Below are 19,046 nucleotides of genomic sequence, written 5' to 3'. Positions count from 1 at the left end.
AAGAAATCTTCGCGAAATCTTTACTGAATTCCAAAATGCCAAACAAACCCAACCAACTCCAACAAATGCACAACATCAATCCCACAGACCTCCAAAACTTCGTCAAGCAAATCCTCATTGCAAACAACACATCACCAACCCACGCTGAAACTGTCTCCAAATGCCTCATATCAGCTGATCTCCGTGGTGTAGATACACACGGTAGCAACCGAATCCCCTCATATATGGAACGGATCCGACAAAAAGTTCTTGACCCAAGCGCCATCCCAACAATTCGGCAAGTGACACCAGCGGTGGCGCAAGTCAACGCACACAACGGGTTCGGTTTTGTAGCTGCACACGAGGGAATGAAGCTCGCCATCTCGATGGCCCAGACCTTTGGCATCGGGATGGTCTCCGTTAAGCACTCGAATCATTTCGGCATGTCCGCGTGGCTGGTGCAGCAGGCACTGGAGGCGGATATGATGTCTCTTGTGTTTACGAATAGTTCACCCGCACTGCCCGTCTGGGGTGGGAAGGAGAAGCTCATGGGTGTGTCGCCGATTGCATGTGGAGCGCCGGCTGGGAATGGAAGGCCGTTTATTTTGGACATGGCTCCTTCCATTGCTGCCCGCGGGAAGATTTACAAGGCGCTTCGTCGCGGAGAGAAGATCCCTACGGATTGGGCGTTGGATAAGGATGGGGCAAGTACAAATGATCCTGCCGAGGCTTTGCGGGGGGTTATGCTGCCTATGGGTGGGCCGAAGGGCTCTGCGTTGTCTGTTATGATGGATGTTTTCTCCGGTGTGCTTTCTGGGTCTGCGTTTGCTGGACACGTTACCAACCCGTATGATCCGTCGAAGCCAGCTGATGTGGGGCATTTTTTGGTGGCCATTAAGCCGGACTTGTTTATGACTATCGAAGAGTTCAAGGGGAGGATGGATTATCTTTACCAGAGAATTGTTGACTCGGAGAAGATGGCTGGTGTGGATCGAATTTATTTCCCTGGTGAGATCGAGATGATGACCGAGGAGAAACGGTTGGTAGAGGGAATTCCTTTTTCCGCCGCTGAGATTGACAGCTTGAACAAGGAGGCTGACCTCGTCAAGGTCAAGCATTTAAAGGTTTAAAATACACTGCAACGAGAGCAAAGTTGGGAGATTCTATATTGCGATGTCAGACTTCAACTACGAGCTCTCCATCAAATCCATGTGCCTGAGAAAAGTAATAGCCGCGCTGGTTGCTGACCACCATCTTCTCGGTACCCGCTTCAATATAACTGAAATTAAAGTGGGTATGCCCAAATGCCCATAACTTTACAAGTGGACTCTTCCATATCTCCTGCCCGGAGAGATCGCTGGCAAAGCCCGATGACAGCGAGCTATTCACATGCCTTGGATCAAGAGCCCGCGGATCCTGAGTGACTGGGCCATGATGCGTAAAAACCACAATCTTACGATGAGGCTCAGAGGCAGCGATATGAGAAACCTGTCCGTTTAACCACCGCAAGTCTGCTTCGTGAGCAGCTGTGTGATTATCAACCGTCCAGTCTTTAATGTGGTAAAAGTCATTGAGACCATAGCTGACGTGCTCCTTATCAGCCTCGCTCACCCGTGAGAAGAGTGTGCACCCCAGGATAGTCACATTTGGCGAGAGATCATAGCGAGTCTGATCTAAGAAGATAAAAGAACCCATTGTTTTTGAATGCTCATCTTGTTCTGAAGTTGAACGCTGATGATTGACAGAGGCCGAGAATAGACGGAGAACTTGCTTTGTCTCTTCCCAAGTTGAGTGGTAGGGCTCATGATTCCCTAATAGGAAGAACACGATTTGAAATTGACGCAACTGGGTTTCAATGAATGTAGTGAAGCCTGCATCTTTGACCACTCCTATATCTCCCAGCAGAGCAAGATAAGGTGCCTTTGGAGAGACGCTGAACACATCGTATGCCGAGGGATTTTCTAGATGTAAATCTGATAATATCTGGAATGTGGACATCTGGCCGTACAGTGGACGAGGCAAGTTTTGGTGATGTTGTGGGTGTCTGGGGACGATGTTAACCAACCAGATGCAATTCAGAAAACCTGCCAAGTGTGGCTGCGTTGTTCTTGCCCGTCTTGATGTAGTGTGGCGCAACACAGCCTCCTTTTGTCCCGTCAACGAGCCCCGGGGTCATCCCCCAGTTATATAAGCGCCCAGACGCGATCTCATAAAAAAGCCCCTCCTTGGCTAAGGCCCGAAAAAAAGAATTTTCTCTTTCTCTTATTTTAATAACCCTCGTATCCTCTTGTTGTCCTTAGAGGTGTTCTGGAGCCTCTTGCTACTTGCCTAGCTTATCAGCCATTGTTGCAGAAACGACGTCATAGCCGTGTTTATCAGCACTTTAAATTGCGGGCAACCTTGAAAGACACAAGGCCCAAATCGGGACAGCAACCAACGCGATGGCGAGCGCCGCGAACGATCCCCGACTGCTTTACAGCGTCAATAACATCCGTGCTTTCCATATCCAAGATGGCGAGGAGCAAGACCTCACGCCGTCCGGCCCTCAAACCCTTTCACTGCTGATGGTCCCCACCAACACTGCCACTGCTGGTCCAGGGACGGATTGGCCCGAAGATTCACTGGAAGAGGATTTCTATCTTCACCTGTACCTCCCACCTGAGCTCGATATCGCGATACCCGCGACCACACAGATATTTCACCAACCCCCCGACAGTTATCTAATCCCCCGCTGGGACATGGGTCCTGAAGCTGGAGCTTTCATTCGCATCCAGTTCCCTAGCACTGGCGCAGGCCTCAACAATGTGACTCAGGACGATATCGATACCTTTGAATCCATCCTTGCGCAGTGCACTGCATTCCTTGAGCGCACACCGCCCCCGAAGGCTCAAGACTATACTGCCTATAACCCGGCCGACTATGCACCTGGCGAGGGTTATGTTGGGACCCAGAATGCAAAGAAAGCAGATGCGCATGGGAAAATTGTACTCGTGGACGAAGAAAATGGCAGTGTGGTTGGAGAGCTAGGAGATGGCTACAACGTAGTTGAGGATGCCGACGTGAAGCCTGGTTCTAAAAGTAAGCGTTGAGCTATGATCGCTTTCCATTGGCAAGTGACTAAGATATTACCAATAGGACCGGTAGGGATTGAACTACCTGCAGAAGGTAGAGGTAACCAAGTCAGTGTCAGCAATATCTCCGAGGAATACCTGGCTTTGTCTCGGCACCCGGCGTATAAGAACTCGACACTCGTTCAGACTTCAGCTACAGCGTCTCGTCTGCTTGTAACTGGATCGACATATCTGGCAAGTGCCATCGCGAGCGGCGCGGAGAATTTTCAAAAGAAGACGCAGCCGAATATCAAGCCTCTAAAATTCTCAGACGCTACCCACGCGCGCATCCGCAAGGTAGGTACTTTCTCCAACGGAGCAGCGGATATCTCAGCTCGCACAGTCGGACAGGTCGGAAGGGTTGCACAGAACATAGGTGCAACACTAGCGCGCAAGCAAGAATCTGGCCGGAACAAAGGCATCGACAGGCGCAACCCACCACCAGATTATAAGCCCGGTGTCCTGAATAAATCAATGATCGCATTCTCAACCCTGGCCGACGGCATCGAGCAGAGCGCCCGAAACATGCTCTTCTCCGGTGCCGGTGCCGCCAGCTCCATGATCGAACACCGCTACGGCAACGAGGCAGGCTCCATCGCAACCAACTTAACGGGCGGAATCAAGAACGTTGGATTGGTTTACATCGACGTCACGGGTGTCAGTCGCCGCGCACTTTTGAAGTCCGTCGCCAAGGGAATGGTCGTTGGAAGAATGCGCGACGGTCAACAGGTTGTCGTCGGCAGTGGTGACGGCGGCCAAGTTCCAGCTAACGCTGTGGAGTCTGCTCCAGGCCCTTCTGGCTTGGGCATCAGGGACACCGTTGTGCGGCATGCGTCACCCAACCCCACACCACCTCCTGCATATGGTGCGTCGGGGACAACTTCTCTCAACGCGTCGTCTCTGTCAGGAGGTAAGCGGTAAAAAAAAGTGGAGGCTGGCGCGCAAGGCGGTTACGGTGCTTGGGAGACCGAGATCTCATATACGAGATGATTGGGTCCTTTCTTTTGTGCCTGGCACACTGTGCATGACTTGCAGTTTTTTTTAACAATCGTTTGATTGAGGCTTGAGGGATGAGGCTTGTATAATCGTGAGTCTTGTTCGATTCACCTTTTCGGTACCTAGATAATGATCTCCCATATCCGCAGTATCGTCCCGACCGCATCTTATCCACAAACATATCACCAACTGTAGTTCATGATTCTGCAAGAACCATAGGACAGAAATTGAGTTCTGGCCAAGTGACACAGCGCCGGGAGAGTACAGTAGAATGTCGTTTCTATCGGCAATTTGATTTGAATACGGGGTCTTGTCGGCAGATTAAATTCGAGGAGGTACGGGTGATTGGGTGTGATGTAGATGATAACCATTGGCCAAAATTTCTGATCTGCGTTGCCCAGGTACCGCTGAACAAATATCCAACATTGATTGGGTAGTGATACTCCGCAAATAACGTTGTAGAGGCGAAAACTGCCAACGCATCGCTGGATAGTTGTCCGCGGCCCACCTTGGCCCCTTGCCCAATGAGGTTTATCAGGGAGGAATTGATCTCCGTATTATTGGTAATCTGGGGGCTGTCAAAAAAAAGTCGGCGTCCCAGAAGATTTAGCCGATTTTAGCATAATTTTTTGCGTATGTTGTACAGATGGGTTGAAATGGAGACAGACTGTGGGTAAGTGGATAGAGTACATGAAAGATAGAGTAAGGTCTAGTGTTGCAGGCCGAACTATTCAGGAACCGCATCATGTACTCCATACACGGACGGAATACGGAGTGCTTCCATGCACATGAAGATTTCAAGGTTGCAATTGAAGATGAGATCCCTAAAGTCGAACAAGATCTGCTTAGATCGGGATCCAACCGTGGTTGGGGCCACGGTTCCAGGGTTCGTGCGGGTGGCTACGGCCCCTCTTTAATCGATTTCAAAATGCGTACTCCGTACTATACGGAGGACTCCTTCAAAGAGAGTTAAAGCCCGAAGTGAGAAAAAAAAAAAAAAAAAAAACTGCAATTTGACGCTAATTGTCAGCTAAACCAAGCTAGGGAATCGAGCTAATGTACACCATTCTTACAGCTAATCTTAGGGCCTTTGAATCTCACTGGATTGATCTCAGAATCCATCAAACTTCACATTTTACAGGTTGGTATAATTTTTATGAAACAATTTAAATTCGTCAAATTCGTCAAATTCGACCAACCAAGGAGATAAAAAAAAAAGTGAGATCTGAGTTTCTGTTCTGCGAGACGTTAATAATGACGATCGTCCTGAAGTGTCCACTCTATGAGTATTCGAAACAGCCAGTGCGACCCCCTATTTTTTTTTTGGCTTCATTCTTTTCTTGAAACTAAGACCGCTGGCTCCTTCTAGTGCCTGATTCACGCTATTATTATTTCTGTCAAATCTAAAGAGGGCATTGTATTCCATACACTTCTCTCCCTTCTTTCGCACATGCGAGGAACCCTCGGGACTCGAGCCCTTTTTAGCACAGGTTAGCTAACTGGCGCAAGGGATTTGTGATCAATATATGGGCAATTAACATCGAGTCCACTCTATACGCGCGCGGGAATTAGTAATTTTGTCTTCGTTGCCATTCTGGATGTATCATAACCCCCAAAGCCCTTGGGTAGCTAGCCTCGGGCCTGTGTATACGTCTACCGAGTAGGTTCTCTTTCAAAAGATCAAACGTACATAGACCTATTATGAATACCAGAACCAAATCGAAGTAGCTATCTCAATGTAAGATCATATATCATCAAATGAAGAAAATCATTTTTCATATGGATCCCAGTGGTCAATATCAGTCAAGCCCTCATCCAAGGCTCAAGAGCCAAAGACCCGCCTCCCCCAGACTAAGAGAGACTACCACTCGTATCTCACCTCCTCTTTTTCCCTCTTCACCTTCTCGGCCTTTCTCTCTACCCTTGAGGCTTTTCTTTTTCTTTTGGTCTTCTGTGTCTTTTTTTTTCCATTTGATTCTGTACTTGGGGGGGTATCTTCTTCCCCCTTTTTCGACTCAGATCCCCCGACCGGTGCTTCCCGTCTTTTTCCTCCCCTCGCGGCCCCTGTCCGCCCCTCAGTATCCCATCTTCGACAATGTTCAACTGTTGTCAGAATTGAATCAGAGTTCTGTTGATCAGGTCCGCAATCGCGTCTGAGACATTTGTTACCGCGTTTGCTCGATTTCTTGGGCAGCGTGCAACCCCAAACCCCAAGTCGTGGGTCTGTGACAGAGGGGGACTCTGGAGTACTGCAGCGCAGGTATCTGAGATTTCCTTTCTTTTTTCGAGAGACTTGTTGTTTTTTCGACGCGTCTTCACACCCGAAGAAGGTTGCGACCTGGTGTCCTCGTTGACATTCAACTCTCATCCAAAGGATTTTTGCGCGATTGGTCGTAAGCTAGTCCCCCCCACCCCCATTCCCCCATTCCTACGATCGATCTCCTGCTGTCAGTTGCACACCCCCCCATTCTTGGGCAACATGGGCACATTTTGCCGATTGTCAGAATCCGGGGAAAAATTGAAACTGACGGATACCTCACTGTCTATAGATTGCGCTTTGAATGGTCATCTGGCTAGTGCGACCGGTCGCCCCAAACCCCCCGACCTTTGACAGACACCCCCCAGAAGGACGTTGTGCTCCCTCGCGCCAATTGTACCAATCGTAATTGATGCCAGACTATTGTCAACGAGTGCCCGCAGAAGCTGCCTCGGACAGTCACACAGCAAGTCTCTTAAGGCTTTGCGCATTTACTAGACGAAGGTATGCTATCTGCCGCAAGGCATGTTGTTGATTTGCCTCACAGCGTGTACCCATCCTTTGCCAAACTCCCTTATTTGATAAACGGCTTGCTAATTTTTACTAGCCGTTTCTGAGGCCGGTCCCGAACAGCTTTTTTGGCTATGAGCACTTTTCGTCAGCAGGCCGTGCCACTTCCCGCTCATGCCTCGGCAGTATCGACTAGCACGTCACCTCCCGCCCAGAAGAATGCGCGCGCACCCTATCCCGACATGCTAGGCTCGCCGCCGGTCCCTCCCCCGAGGACCTCCTCAACTGCCCACAGTCGCCGCAGTCCAAATGGAACCTCTATAGATAAAACCGGCAGCTCCCACCAAGGCAAGAGCAGGTCTGATCGAAAAGACTCCCGTGATCGCACGCGTGATGACCGAAATGGCAGATCACGGAGGCACCAGCCTGAGGAAACGTCTCGCGAAACACAACAATCAAGGGCGGCACTATCAATTGCAAACCCCACCGAGTCTGAAATGGATAGTCGTCATGGCCGTGGAGACTTTGCCAAAGAACCAAGCGTGGAAGACAATTCTGTGCTGGGCAATGACCACGTTGTGTACCAAGAGCGAAAACAAGTGCGATCAGCCGGCACAGAGAATACCTCTTCATCTGGATTCGGTGCCGCTAGCGCCGACATCGCGGAGGAGGCTCGTGGGCCTCGAAGTCGCCACGATTACAGTAATGGAAACGTTGTCAAGCGCAAGGAAACCACATTTGGCTCGTACATTCTCGGACAAACCCTCGGCGAGGGTGAGTTCGGAAAAGTCAAGCTAGGATGGAAGCGCGACGGCAGCATCCAGGTGGCAATCAAGCTCATCCGGAGAGACACTCTGGGGACAAACCCTAGCCGACTACCGAAAATCTACCGTGAAATCGCTATCCTACGTGAGCTGGCACACCCCAACATTGTGCGCCTCCACGAAATGGTGGAAACCGACCGCCATATTGGCATCATCATGGAATATGCTTCTGGAGGTGAACTATTCGATTACATCTTGAATAATCGATATCTCAAGGACAATTCTGCACGCCGACTTTTTGCTCAGCTGGTTTCCGGGGTTGGTTATCTGCATAAGAAGGGTATTGTGCACCGTGATCTCAAGCTGGAGAACTTGCTACTCGATCGGAATCGCAACATCATCATTACTGACTTCGGATTCGCCAACACCTTCGATCCGGTCGATCCTCTAGACGAGGAAATCGAGTACAACTTAACCAACAAGGAATACGTGAAACGGAAGCGGCTAGACAAGATTGGTACAAATGGGCTAAGGCGAGGTGATCTGATGCAGACCAGCTGTGGCAGTCCCTGCTATGCAGCCCCCGAGCTTGTCGTGAGTGATTCTCTATACACAGGCCGGAAAGTGGATGTCTGGAGTTGTGGTGTGATTTTGGTACGTTCTTTTCCTACAGCCATGAGAAGCTGACCTGCTAACTAACTTGTTCGTGAAATCTAGTATGCTATGTTGGCGGGGTACTTGCCCTTCGATGACGACCCAGCGAACCCAGATGGCGATAACATCAATCTTCTTTACAAATATATTGTATCCACCCCTCTCACATTCCCAGAATACGTCACACCACACGCTCGCGATTTATTGAGACGGATATTGGTTCCCGACCCTCGGAAACGTGCAGACCTGTTCGAGGTTGCCCGCCACAGCTGGCTCAGCGAGTTCTCGAACATTGTGTCTCATATCACAAGCAGTACGACTGACGTTGTGGATATTGCTAACACAACGATTCCGTCTGGTAAGGACTAGCTTTCTTCAAGTGGTCAAACTGCAAGTTACTCACATAAACATACAGAAACCCAAAAAGACGCACCGCCTCTCGTCCGCAGTGCCTCAGTGCGCGAACCACCCAAGACACATCAGAACAATGCTCCTGCTGTTGGTGGTTTGAACCATCATGCTGGAGATGTTTCTCAAGATCCGCCGTCCGAAAAGTCCAGGACCCCCCGTGATGCTAAGCGGAGAACGGTACAAGTAGAATATGTTCCTCCTCTATCACAGACAACACGAGGAGAACCTCCGGTAGAACCGTCTACATCACGCAGCCGAGCCCCGGCCCCAACCCAGGCCCAAATTGCGGCTTCCGTGCAGCAATTGACAGAGCCCGCACAACAGCATGCAGATGCATCGGCACTCAACTTCAACAAGTCACTTCCAGGATACTTCCCGCGCTCGACCTCAGACAATGCAACACTTTCTGGGTCACACACAACTGCGATGTCTCAAGGGCCTCGGCCAGCCACCGGTGCATCTATGAGCTCCCTTGGAAACACTGGTCGTCTGCCTTCTCGCGGCTCTTATGGACAGCCGGTGGCTCCCACTGTTACCGCAACTAACACAGAAGGCCGCTTAGCACAGCCCAAGAGCAAACAATTTGCCCTTGCACAGGATCCTACGCAGGCATCGAGCACATCTATCGGTCGTCCAAGCACCCAGATCCAGCAATTGCCTTCAACCTTCAACGTTACACCTCGACAAGAGCCGCCAAAGGGCCACAAGAGGTCCAATACTGTCTCTAGCCTAGGCGAGAAGCTTTTCGGTCGTTCTGGTTCATTATTGGGTGGCCGTTCGCAGTCTAATGCTACTCGTACAAAGCAGGACAAGCGTTACCCCCCTGTCAGCATGAAGGAGCCTCAACTGAAAGACAACTCTAGAATGTCCATGGATTCCCGCCGCTCGGTGCATTACCCCCACAATCGCAAAACAAGCGAGAATGGCGCAGAAAACCGACCTCGTCGATTCTCACTACTCCCACAATCCTTCTCCTTCCGAGGTTTCTCTAATGCCCGGGCTCAGACTCCCGAAGAAACCTCGCAGGTCCCTCGTTCCGTAGACCCCCGTTCTCCGCAACGCCCCGCCACGGACCCTTCGGGTCCAGCGCAGGGTCGTTCTCGGGCGACAAGCTATGGCACGCAAGATGCCATGGGAATTGTTGATGAGGGACCTGGTGATGATGTTCACACCGAACCCGAACCTCTTAGCTACGAGGCTCAAATCGATCGACAGTTTGCAGACCTAGGATCTCAATTTGATCACCAGAGTGGTTCCTTTGGAGTTCCCTCGGCTGAGCAAGTCTACCAAAACCCTGCAGACCATTCTGGTCACCAAAACCAGTTGTCCAAGTCAAACTACTACGATGACTACAACGGCCCATATGAGAACGTGCCCAAGCAGTCGATGCAGGTTGGTCGATTAGGGCGTGGGCCTGGTGTTTTGCACAAAACCCACCGCAAGTTTGCCGATGCCTATGAAAATGAGCGCGATGGTTCTCACCATTCCGGCAGTTCTGGGGCAGCACGCAAAGTTATGGACTTCTTCCGAAGACGTGCCAAGTCCCGTATCGGTGATGACCGTTGATCTGCGGTTGAACCAAAAAGATAAAAAAAGTAATCTTCCATCTCAAACAGACTGACCGCTGAGATTGGATTGATCAAGCACTCTAAAAGATTGAGATTTGATCTTGGAAGCAGATTCAAACCCTATCATTCAAATGCTTCTTTTGAGTTGCTTGAAAGAGCATCGAGGTTGTTTGGATACCCCGTGATACCCTGCTTTTGTCCTCTTCTTTTGCATGGAGCGATTCCTCTTCATCCGTCGGGTGTTTGATTAATTATCTAGCATCTTTCTTATTTCCTTTGTGTAGCTACATTTTCCTTGCTTCCTAATGTCGTGCCCCTCCTTGCTGTTCTCCCCGTTTTTTACCCCCATACGTGATTTGCATTCCCTTCTACTGTTACTATTATCTCTGGCTGTAAAGTGAGATCTCATTCTTGTTCTTGTTCAGAGCATTTTATTATCCCTTTGAACTTCTTATTCCCTTCTCATTGTCCCTTCTTAACTTCATTCATTCCTCCATGGGAACCTCTTGCCAATGATAATTCAATTGTGACACTATTTCCATTCTTGTGTGCATCCCCTTTCCCCTCTTCACTTATGTCCATGTATCTTAATGTGTTGCTATCTCTTTTAAAATTATCCTGGCGGCTAGTTGTTCCGACCTCGTACCTGTTATGTTGCTAGTACTCTGTCATCTACCCCCTAGGATCACTGATATGGTTGGTACGTAGTACATTGATACTAGTTGAAGCTCTAATGCCATCTCATTGCTAGGTTAAGGGCTTTATAAGTAGCTTGAAGACATTTGGTAGTCAACATGTAGGATTATGTGATTTGCACCACATCTTCCCATTTAATTCGCTCTGTACAGAGTAGGGTACGATATTGCGCGGCCGGTTCCCATTCTGCGTCCTTTTCAATGTGTAGATTAAAGGGAAAAGAATCTTCAAGTGAGAGAACTTTCAATCTTCTATCTTGCAGTGCTATTTTTAAATACTTTTCGCTATTTTCGAAACATGTCTTAGCCAGCTTGCAATCAGATTGTATCATATCAGCGTACGCCAAAGCGAAAATGGCCTAACTTCACTTACAGCAGGGGCCAGCTAGACCTCCTTGGCTTTGGATTGCCATGCTATTTGGGCACTGGGCCCCTTTTCTTGCAGAGAAAGTAAGAAGGCGTCTCCTTCTATTTCGACATATAACCCATCAGCTTGCAAAGATAAACTTGCCCAACAAAGGCTTCTAAGGCCTTGGGGGCGACTTGATACATAGTGACATGTGACAAGCATGTCAACAGGGGGATAGGCACACAAGCCATTGCCGCCACTACCCCCTCAACCAAGACCAGTTGCACTAGGACGCGTCATAAGTCAACAGTCTTTACATTACAAAAACGAAAAGATGCCCCAGGGCACAATTTCAATCTGCAGCGAAGTTCGTTTAATCTGAAGAAGAGAAAAGATGAAGAAAAACCAGAGATGAGAGGAAAGTATAACATGACAACCCCTCCCCATCAAATCTCAAAGGAAACTTGAGGATACAGCATTGGAGGTGGATGGAATTGGACGCGGCAAGTGAGAGTAGCAAATGATCTTTCACACTTCCTGAGGAGCAGTCTCCGATAAGACGTACTAACAGGAGTTCTGCATCAGGGTCTGGCTCTGGAATTTGGATAATCACCTCTACAATCTGGACACATGAAACCCCGAGGAGTAGCCGAGGCGGCGTGGTCATTTGTGGTTGACGGTGACAGATTCGACAGCATTTCCAGGCCAGTCCCCACGTTCGTCAGGTCTACTCGTGCGGAGATGAGAAGGGAAAGGTAATTCTGGATATCAATATACCTACCTCGGAGAACACCCTAAACCCCTCTTGGATAGTTATGGGGTTGCATCCCTACATCTGGCCAACGTTGGGTTCATGAAGCATCATTTGCAGGAGATTGCGAATCTGATAAGCGAGCCTTTGAGAACAAATACAGACGTGCATATTAACGTAGATTAATTTGTGTTTGGATGGGTATATCTCACGTTGAATTTGTTGTTGCTTGCGATTGGCCCAACCCACTAAAAGTAGGCAGGGTTAGCTATTGCCTGTCCAGTTTGCCTATGCCTGTAGGTCCTAAAAGGACTTTGTTGCGCAAAACGTTAGTTTTCTGTATTTCAACACCCAATGAGAATTTAGAGTGACCAGTATTCACTAGTATGTCTAGCACACACATCGGTCAGGGGGAAGGGTTTCATTGCTATAGGTGTGATGATCAGCTGCTCTGCAATCAGTTACTCGGTATCAATCAATCAAAGTTCAATTAACCTGTTGCATTCTAACTAGTTGCGTATGACTATGCAGGCGCTTCTTCCGTCCGAAGCAAGAACTCGAGTCCAGAACGCCGAGTCGAGATCACATATTGTATATACTGAGGAGTGTACAGATGCCAATCGTAAAGAGTGTGGAATCAGCCCATTCCTGTAACCCATAACCCATAAACACATACTTAAGAAGTATGTAATAACTGTCATGGAGTTACTCGGTATATCTATGGCCCAGCGGACCATGAGTGAGCCGCATTTGGAGCCCAGACAAACCGAGATGATGTACACGAGCAGAATTGCCAAAGTCCTCATACCACTTATGGTATGCTCATAATGGGGGATGTATGATAGGAATATCTCAGGTCTCTCTTGTAGTGCGGCCTTGCACGGCTGGGCCAAATAGGCCTGGGCGCGGGCGGGCGGATATGTTGGCGGCGGGGCGACGGCGGGACCCGGGGGGGAAGGCGGTGGGTAAAGCCAATCCATTTTTATTAGCAAGGTACTTATCTATGGTCGTGATGCTGCAAGTACTCCCAACGTGCTTTTTAGTAGTGTCACATTGGCTGAAGTCCTAACGATAATGGCATTATTGCACCAATCGGCACTACAGGCCTCCACGAGCTGCCAAGTATGGCAGTCGGCCTGCAAGTGGCAGCCCGGCTGCTGGCAATATTCGCAGGTGCATGTTTCACTGATTTTCAAACAATCAATTCTCTCGTGAAGACTGCCTTACCCGGCGCTTCTGCGCAATGCTTATGTCGGTGTCGGCAGTTAAACGTGCAATCTGCATGAAGGATTTTTCTACATACAACAAGAGATGTAAGACCTCGAAATCAGTTACGGATGCACATAGTCGTATAATCTCGTGCTATAGCTAGTCATCTTGGATCCACAAGAGGGAGTTGTGTTTCGTGACGAGATGTTGAAAGACATAGAGTCTTGGTGGCCTGAGGCAACAAGCGGGGCTGCTGGATTTAAGTTTGCGCTTGCCCGTTACAGGAGAGGGTCCCGCAAGCGTACCGAGCCAATTGTATCGCGTGCAAACAGTGCAAACACATCGGCTGAATGCGAAATTTTGACGAAATGTCTCTCGCCAACAGGGATTGAGAAGTTTTATTGAAAAGCTCTCGCCGCTTCCTGAAACTCGATGGAGCCAGAAACTACAAATGTTCAAGCCCAAGAGGCCAGCAATGCTGCGCCTATCATAGAGGTTCCGAAGCGCGACACCGCAAATGGTTCTGGCGCGGCGGATATGGAAGAGCCTCCAGCCAAAAAGGCACGATTGGATGAACCATCTAAACCCGCCCAGGTAGATATGCGCGACAGGGGAATTGCGCCCATTAAAGCAGAGTATGTCCGGTTCACTTCCAACGATCGCAAGATACTAACTCTCGTCATTCAGGTATCGCATTCAAATTACACCGAAGCCTCGCCCTGCAGAGGAGACTAGCCCCGACGATGCTGCTGAGGCGGCTCCTCACGATGACCGTGATGGTGGCAAGAAGGATAAGGGAAAGATGAAGAAGAAGAAGGGCCAGAATACCAATCGCACTTACGGCACCTCGAAAGATGCGAAGGGCCTTTGCAGCACGAGAATGTTTGCCAATGAGTTTGCCGCCGGGGAGTGCCAATTTGGCGAGAAATGCCGATTTGAGCACGATTTGCGTGTTTATCTGAAAGACCACAAGCGCGAGGATCTAGCAACCCTGAATAACATTTGCCCCGTCTACGAAGCGCTAGGAAAATGCTCTTCCGGTTGGAGATGTCGTATGGTTGGTTCGCACTCAACTGAAAGAGAAACCGAAGAAGGCAAGAAGGAGTTGATACTGCTCGAGGACGCAGAACGCATGGAGAAAGCTCGGCCTCGTGTGGCAAATGCGACACCCGATGGAATTGTCAACATCATTTCCAACGAAGACAAAATGGCGCTTATGAGAAAGCGCGAGGACACCCCACGTGCTGATGCCTACACTACCTGGGCTACCCAAGTGTCTGCTGAATTGGAGAAGGCGATCCACCAGCGATCCACCATCCGCGAGAAAGGCGAGCTTGTTGAACCGAGCGAACAAGCGAATATCGACCTGCAAGAGAACCGTGCTCAATTCCTTGAGCCTCCATTCATGCCGTCAGAGAAGCGTCGCATTTATTTTGGGCCGGAGACACCCGTTCTCGCACCCCTCACGACCCAAGGCAACATGCCATTCCGAAGACTGTGTGGAGATCTGGGCGCACAGTTCACATACTCAGAGATGGCTATGAGTATGCCCTTGATCCAAGGTTCAAAGTCAGAATGGACACTGTTGAAAGCGCACGAGTCGGAAATGGCACCGCCAACCGTCATCCCAGGTGACAACATTGTCCAGGGATATGATAACTCCAAGGACTTCAAGTTCGGTGCACAAATAGCTGCTAACAAGCCATGGCAAGCTCTCAAGGCCACTGAGGTATTGTCGAAGTTTACACCTAATCTGCGCGTTATTGACTTAAACTGCGGTTGTCCCATTGAGCTTGTATTCCGTGATGGAGCTGGCTCAGCTCTTCTTGACCATCACTCTAAGCTGGAGAAGATGATTCGCGGTATGAACACTGTTTCGCAGGAGATTCCGATTACCGTCAAGATCCGCATGGGAACCAAGGACAACCAGCCTACCGCGCAGAAGCTGGTTGAGCGTATGGTTCTCGGTGGATACGAGTCTAGTGTTCTGGGCCTCGGCCCCCCCGGTGCCGCAGCCATTACCCTGCATGGCCGTAGTAGACAGCAGCGCTACACGCGACAGGCAGACTGGGGATACATCTCGGAATGTGCAGCGCTCATCAAGCGCTTGAACAAGAAGCAGGATGCACTCAGTGACACTATCCGTGAACCAGATGCCCGTTACATGCCCAATGGTGGCAAGACCTATTTCATTGGAAATGGCGACTGTTACTCACATACCGACTATGACGACCACGTCAACAATGCCGGGGTGGACTCGGTGATGGTCGCTCGTGGAGCTTTGATCAAGCCATGGATCTTCGAGGAAATCCAGACCGGCCAGTATTTGGACAAGTCCGCGACTGAGCGTCTGGCCTATATTGAGAAGTTTGCCAAGTACGGTCTCCAAGCCTGGGGCTCTGATGAGCACGGCGTTGGAACAACCCGTCGCTTCCTGCTAGAATGGTTGAGCTTTACCTATCGCTATGTCCCAATCGGACTGTTAGAGTACCTCCCTCCCAACATTCAGGACAGGCCTCCTGCTTGGCGTGGCCGGAATGAGTTGGAGACGCTTATGGGTAGTGGCAACTACAAAGACTGGATCAAGATCACGTAAGTCTTCTTTTACCTCGGACTCTCCTAAAACATCCAACTAACCATCATCGATACTACAGTGAAATGTTCCTGGGTCCTGCACCCGACACCTTCAAGTTCGAGCCCAAACACAAGTCGAATTCCTACGAGGCTGAGGGCTAAAATAAAGCGTGTCTATAAGTCTCACATATACTTAAATTGTACATAGAATCAACGAATGCATTCCCTAGATCTTTTAGCAAGGCGCACAGTTCATCCATGTGTTCGAACAAGATTTTGATGAATCATTTCTGCCACTTCCAAGACATGGTGTATCTGAAAGGAAAGCAGTCGGCGAGACATCGCATGTGGCCACCGTCCACCGGGTTTGCAGGATGCTTGACTTGCGTACACATAAACACACCCAAAAGCCTAATCGACCGTCAAGAGTTGCTCATAGAAACCACCAAACCCGCGTTCCCGATCATGAAGGTGAATTTCCAAAATCCAGTGACGCTTGAAACCATCACGGCCCGACAGGCCCATTGAGTCATTATTGCCCTTGGCGATGTAGAGGGAGATTTTATCCCGCGGAATGCGTTCGTGAGGGAACGAGCCAACGAGATGGCCGGCAATATCCGCACCAAAATCCCAGCCCTCTTGTTTCGCAACCTGGCAGGATATATTGTATAGCTCATCGCCTGACATATCTGGGTTCTCGCAATATTTTGCCTTGACTGTATTCCAGATGGGCTCAAGGGCATCCCGCAGCTTCTTCTTATTAGGATCATCTCCCAGAACGAAAGTGCGCCCAAAGTCAGCTTCCCAGGCTTCAAAGACCGGGCCCAGGTCAACAACTAGGATATCATCCGGTTGAATGACACGATCCGGAGGGTTATCGTTGAACGGGCTCAAGGTGTTTGGTCCACTGCGGATGACTCGCTTGTGCCAGTGGGTCTTGATACCATAGCGATCGAGTCCTAGCTGGTAGATTTCTGCATTGAGGGTCTTTTCGGTGATTCCTGGTCGGATCAAATCGCGTTCGATCTCCTCGAAGAGAGCGACGGCCTTGTCTTGTGCGCTTAGAAGCTGGGATGCTCTTTCCATTTCTTCTGTTTTCAGATTCTTGTGCGCCATGGCTTTGGGAGGAATACAAAATCAATTCAATCTTGAATGGGAGAGTTCAGTGATGTCTCTGTCACCGTAGATTTACAGGCCAATTCTGAACTGCTGACAGCTCCCGAAGCTAACGCACCCGAAGCTTCCCCACTTGAGGGGAATCCTTTCCCGATGACTCACCAAATATATGTACATAGTGCATAACTACTACTCTGTTCTACTTGGCCGAGAAATGTGCATATTTGGAGAATCTTTGACATGAATTATGCTGGTCTGTTTGCTCCGAAGTTAAATCAGGATCTGCGTACAATGTAGATCCCGCTGTCATGACGACATCTGCTGGGCTTCAATTGTAGATACAACAAGAACATGACTGAACAAATTGGTAGTGACCGGACCATTTCAATCAAACTAAAATTACCGTACTTGCGAGACAAAATTGTCTCAAGAACGAAGTCCTATAATTATGCACTCCCCTGAATTAGGGCTGGTGACAGCATCACGTGCAGACCCTCCGAGGCCATGACGTCTTCCTCCGATGAAAAACTTCCCACCACCTCTTCTCTCAATCTCCCTTTCAAGTGCCTCAACTGTTTTTCTTCCAAGGAATCTCTTTTGCTTTAGGATTTGTGTGTTTGTGCTTGTTCACAACAGAATTGCCGCTTCTCGCATCTGTTTACCTTCCCCTCTAAGCTATCTTTCTGAAGCTCTCTCGACACCCCGCCCCTTTTGATTAGGCCAGAACTCAATTTTCAAGTGTTGCTGGGTTGAAAAAAAGCACGGCAAAATGACTCTCTACTACTCCCTTGTAAGTTCATACGAGTCCCTTCCCGAGTTGCCTCTTGTGGTGCAGCAATTCTTGTGTGGTGCTGCTCAAGAATCGCTGCAGCCTGGTGCCTGAAACTGTCCACGCGGCCCAAGCTGCCAACGTTATGTCTCCAGATCTTGCCCCCTATCGACGGACTAACACAATGCTTTTAAATAGGTGTTTCTTATTTTAGTGTTGGAGATGGTTGTATTCTTGGCCCTCGTCATACCTCTTCCCCACACCATCAAGCGCAAGCTGTTTGCCTTCATCTCGGAGAGCCCAATCATCGCTAAGCTGCAATATGGATTGAAGGTATACTGCTAATTGTGAACCCCAATTTTACGGTACGACTGCTAAAATAGCCTCCAGATCACGTTCATCTTCATCCTTATCCTGTTCATTGACTCCGTGAACCGTGTGTACCGTGTGCAGCAGGAACTCTCCGGCTTCGCCAAGGACAGTCCCGGCATGGGGTAAGTAGCTAATCCTTAGATCTTTCAGTATACCTTCTAACCATTTCATCAACAGAGCCGCCCACCTCGGCACCGACCGCATGGAGGTCCAGGCCCGCAAGTTCTACTCGCAGCGCAACATGTACCTCTGTGGGTTCACTCTGTTCCTCTCTCTGATCCTCAACCGCACCTATACCATGATTCTTGAGACTCTTCGTCTTGAGGACCGCGTCCGTCTCTTTGAGGGCGACAAGAAGGCCGGCGGAAAGGACTCTGCCCGTATTGCGGAGGCTGGTTCAATCGGCGAGATCGGTCGTCTTAAGGAGATCATTGAATCCAAGGACCGGGATATTGAGACTCTCAAGAAGCAGTGCGAGGGTCTGACCCGCGAGTATCACAGCCTGGGCGACCAGATTGCCAACGAAAAGGGCGACAAGAAAGAGGGTGACAAGAAAGACCTGTAAAAGGGCCACATTGTTCGATTCTCCCGCTCAGACTGTCAAACCCTAGCTTTGATAGACATTCGCTCGCGCACTTTTTTTTAACGTGTGCTTTTGGGTCAAGGGCCTCGCCCCCTGTCACAGAAGCAAGACCCCTTTCGGCAACAAAATTATTCGACACATTCTGGATTAAGCTTTGTGCATAAATACCCTTTCTCGATGTATGAACTCTACTGTTTGTAGAGGGAAATGTGGGGATTTCCAATTGGTACGGCCTCGACATTTCCCTCTCGCTGTGTTCCTTTCCGTGTACTAGCAGACATTTTAAGAATTTCGGTGGGATTCAAAGTGCTGATTCCTTGGCACTTGTTTTTATCGATTCCTACGCTTTCATATCAAATAGGCTGTTCTTTCCCGTTGC

At 49.4% G+C, this 19,046-nt stretch overlaps 7 protein-coding genes across 7 annotated transcripts; 5 read left to right on the top strand and 2 right to left on the bottom strand.

The window, feature by feature from the left end:
- Positions 1-35: 35 nt before the first annotated feature.
- On the top strand, positions 36-1,109 carry Pdw03_4831 (Malate/L-lactate dehydrogenase; the record flags this gene model as incomplete). Its single annotated transcript, XM_014675276.2, has 1 exon — positions 36-1,109. The coding sequence occupies one exon, from the start codon at positions 36-38 to the stop codon at positions 1,107-1,109; it is 1,074 nt and encodes a 357-aa protein (XP_014530762.2).
- Positions 1,110-1,155: 46 nt separating this feature from the next.
- Positions 1,156-1,674, bottom strand: Pdw03_4830 (Ser/Thr protein phosphatase superfamily; the record flags this gene model as incomplete). The annotated part of the gene is made up of 1 exon (XM_014675277.2): positions 1,156-1,674. One exon carries the CDS (start codon positions 1,672-1,674, stop codon positions 1,156-1,158), a length of 519 nt encoding a protein of 172 aa, XP_014530763.2.
- A 746-nt stretch (positions 1,675-2,420) lies between these two features.
- On the top strand, positions 2,421-4,522 carry Pdw03_4829 (Senescence/spartin-associated; the record flags this gene model as incomplete). The annotated part of the gene is made up of 5 exons (XM_014675278.2): positions 2,421-3,057; positions 3,115-3,999; positions 4,151-4,176; positions 4,235-4,420; positions 4,487-4,522. 5 exons carry the CDS (start codon positions 2,421-2,423, stop codon positions 4,520-4,522), a joined length of 1,770 nt encoding a protein of 589 aa, XP_014530764.2.
- A 2,464-nt stretch (positions 4,523-6,986) lies between these two features.
- Positions 6,987-10,247, top strand: Pdw03_4828 (Serine/threonine protein kinase (Kin4), putative; the record flags this gene model as incomplete). Its single annotated transcript, XM_014675279.1, has 3 exons — positions 6,987-8,270; positions 8,334-8,628; positions 8,686-10,247. The coding sequence occupies 3 exons, from the start codon at positions 6,987-6,989 to the stop codon at positions 10,245-10,247; spliced, it is 3,141 nt and encodes a 1,046-aa protein (XP_014530765.1).
- A 3,438-nt stretch (positions 10,248-13,685) lies between these two features.
- Positions 13,686-15,989, top strand: Pdw03_4827 (tRNA dihydrouridine synthase, putative; the record flags this gene model as incomplete). Its single annotated transcript, XM_014675280.1, has 3 exons — positions 13,686-13,888; positions 13,941-15,845; positions 15,908-15,989. The coding sequence occupies 3 exons, from the start codon at positions 13,686-13,688 to the stop codon at positions 15,987-15,989; spliced, it is 2,190 nt and encodes a 729-aa protein (XP_014530766.1).
- A 249-nt stretch (positions 15,990-16,238) lies between these two features.
- Pdw03_4826 (Peptidase M24, structural domain) lies at positions 16,239-16,943 on the bottom strand (the record flags this gene model as incomplete). The annotated part of the gene is made up of 1 exon (XM_014675281.1): positions 16,239-16,943. The coding sequence occupies one exon, from the start codon at positions 16,941-16,943 to the stop codon at positions 16,239-16,241; it is 705 nt and encodes a 234-aa protein (XP_014530767.1).
- A 769-nt stretch (positions 16,944-17,712) lies between these two features.
- Pdw03_4825 (B-cell receptor-associated 31-like) lies at positions 17,713-18,649 on the top strand (the record flags this gene model as incomplete). The annotated part of the gene is made up of 4 exons (XM_014675282.1): positions 17,713-17,733; positions 17,911-18,045; positions 18,103-18,206; positions 18,262-18,649. The coding sequence occupies 4 exons, from the start codon at positions 17,713-17,715 to the stop codon at positions 18,647-18,649; spliced, it is 648 nt and encodes a 215-aa protein (XP_014530768.1).
- Positions 18,650-19,046: the final 397 nt, after the last annotated feature.

This window comes from Penicillium digitatum, chromosome 1, assembly GCF_016767815.1.
Source record: "Penicillium digitatum chromosome 1, complete sequence".
Classification (NCBI taxonomy): Eukaryota; Fungi; Ascomycota; class Eurotiomycetes; order Eurotiales; family Aspergillaceae; genus Penicillium; species Penicillium digitatum.
This window is presented reverse-complemented; position numbering and strand designations above follow the sequence as displayed.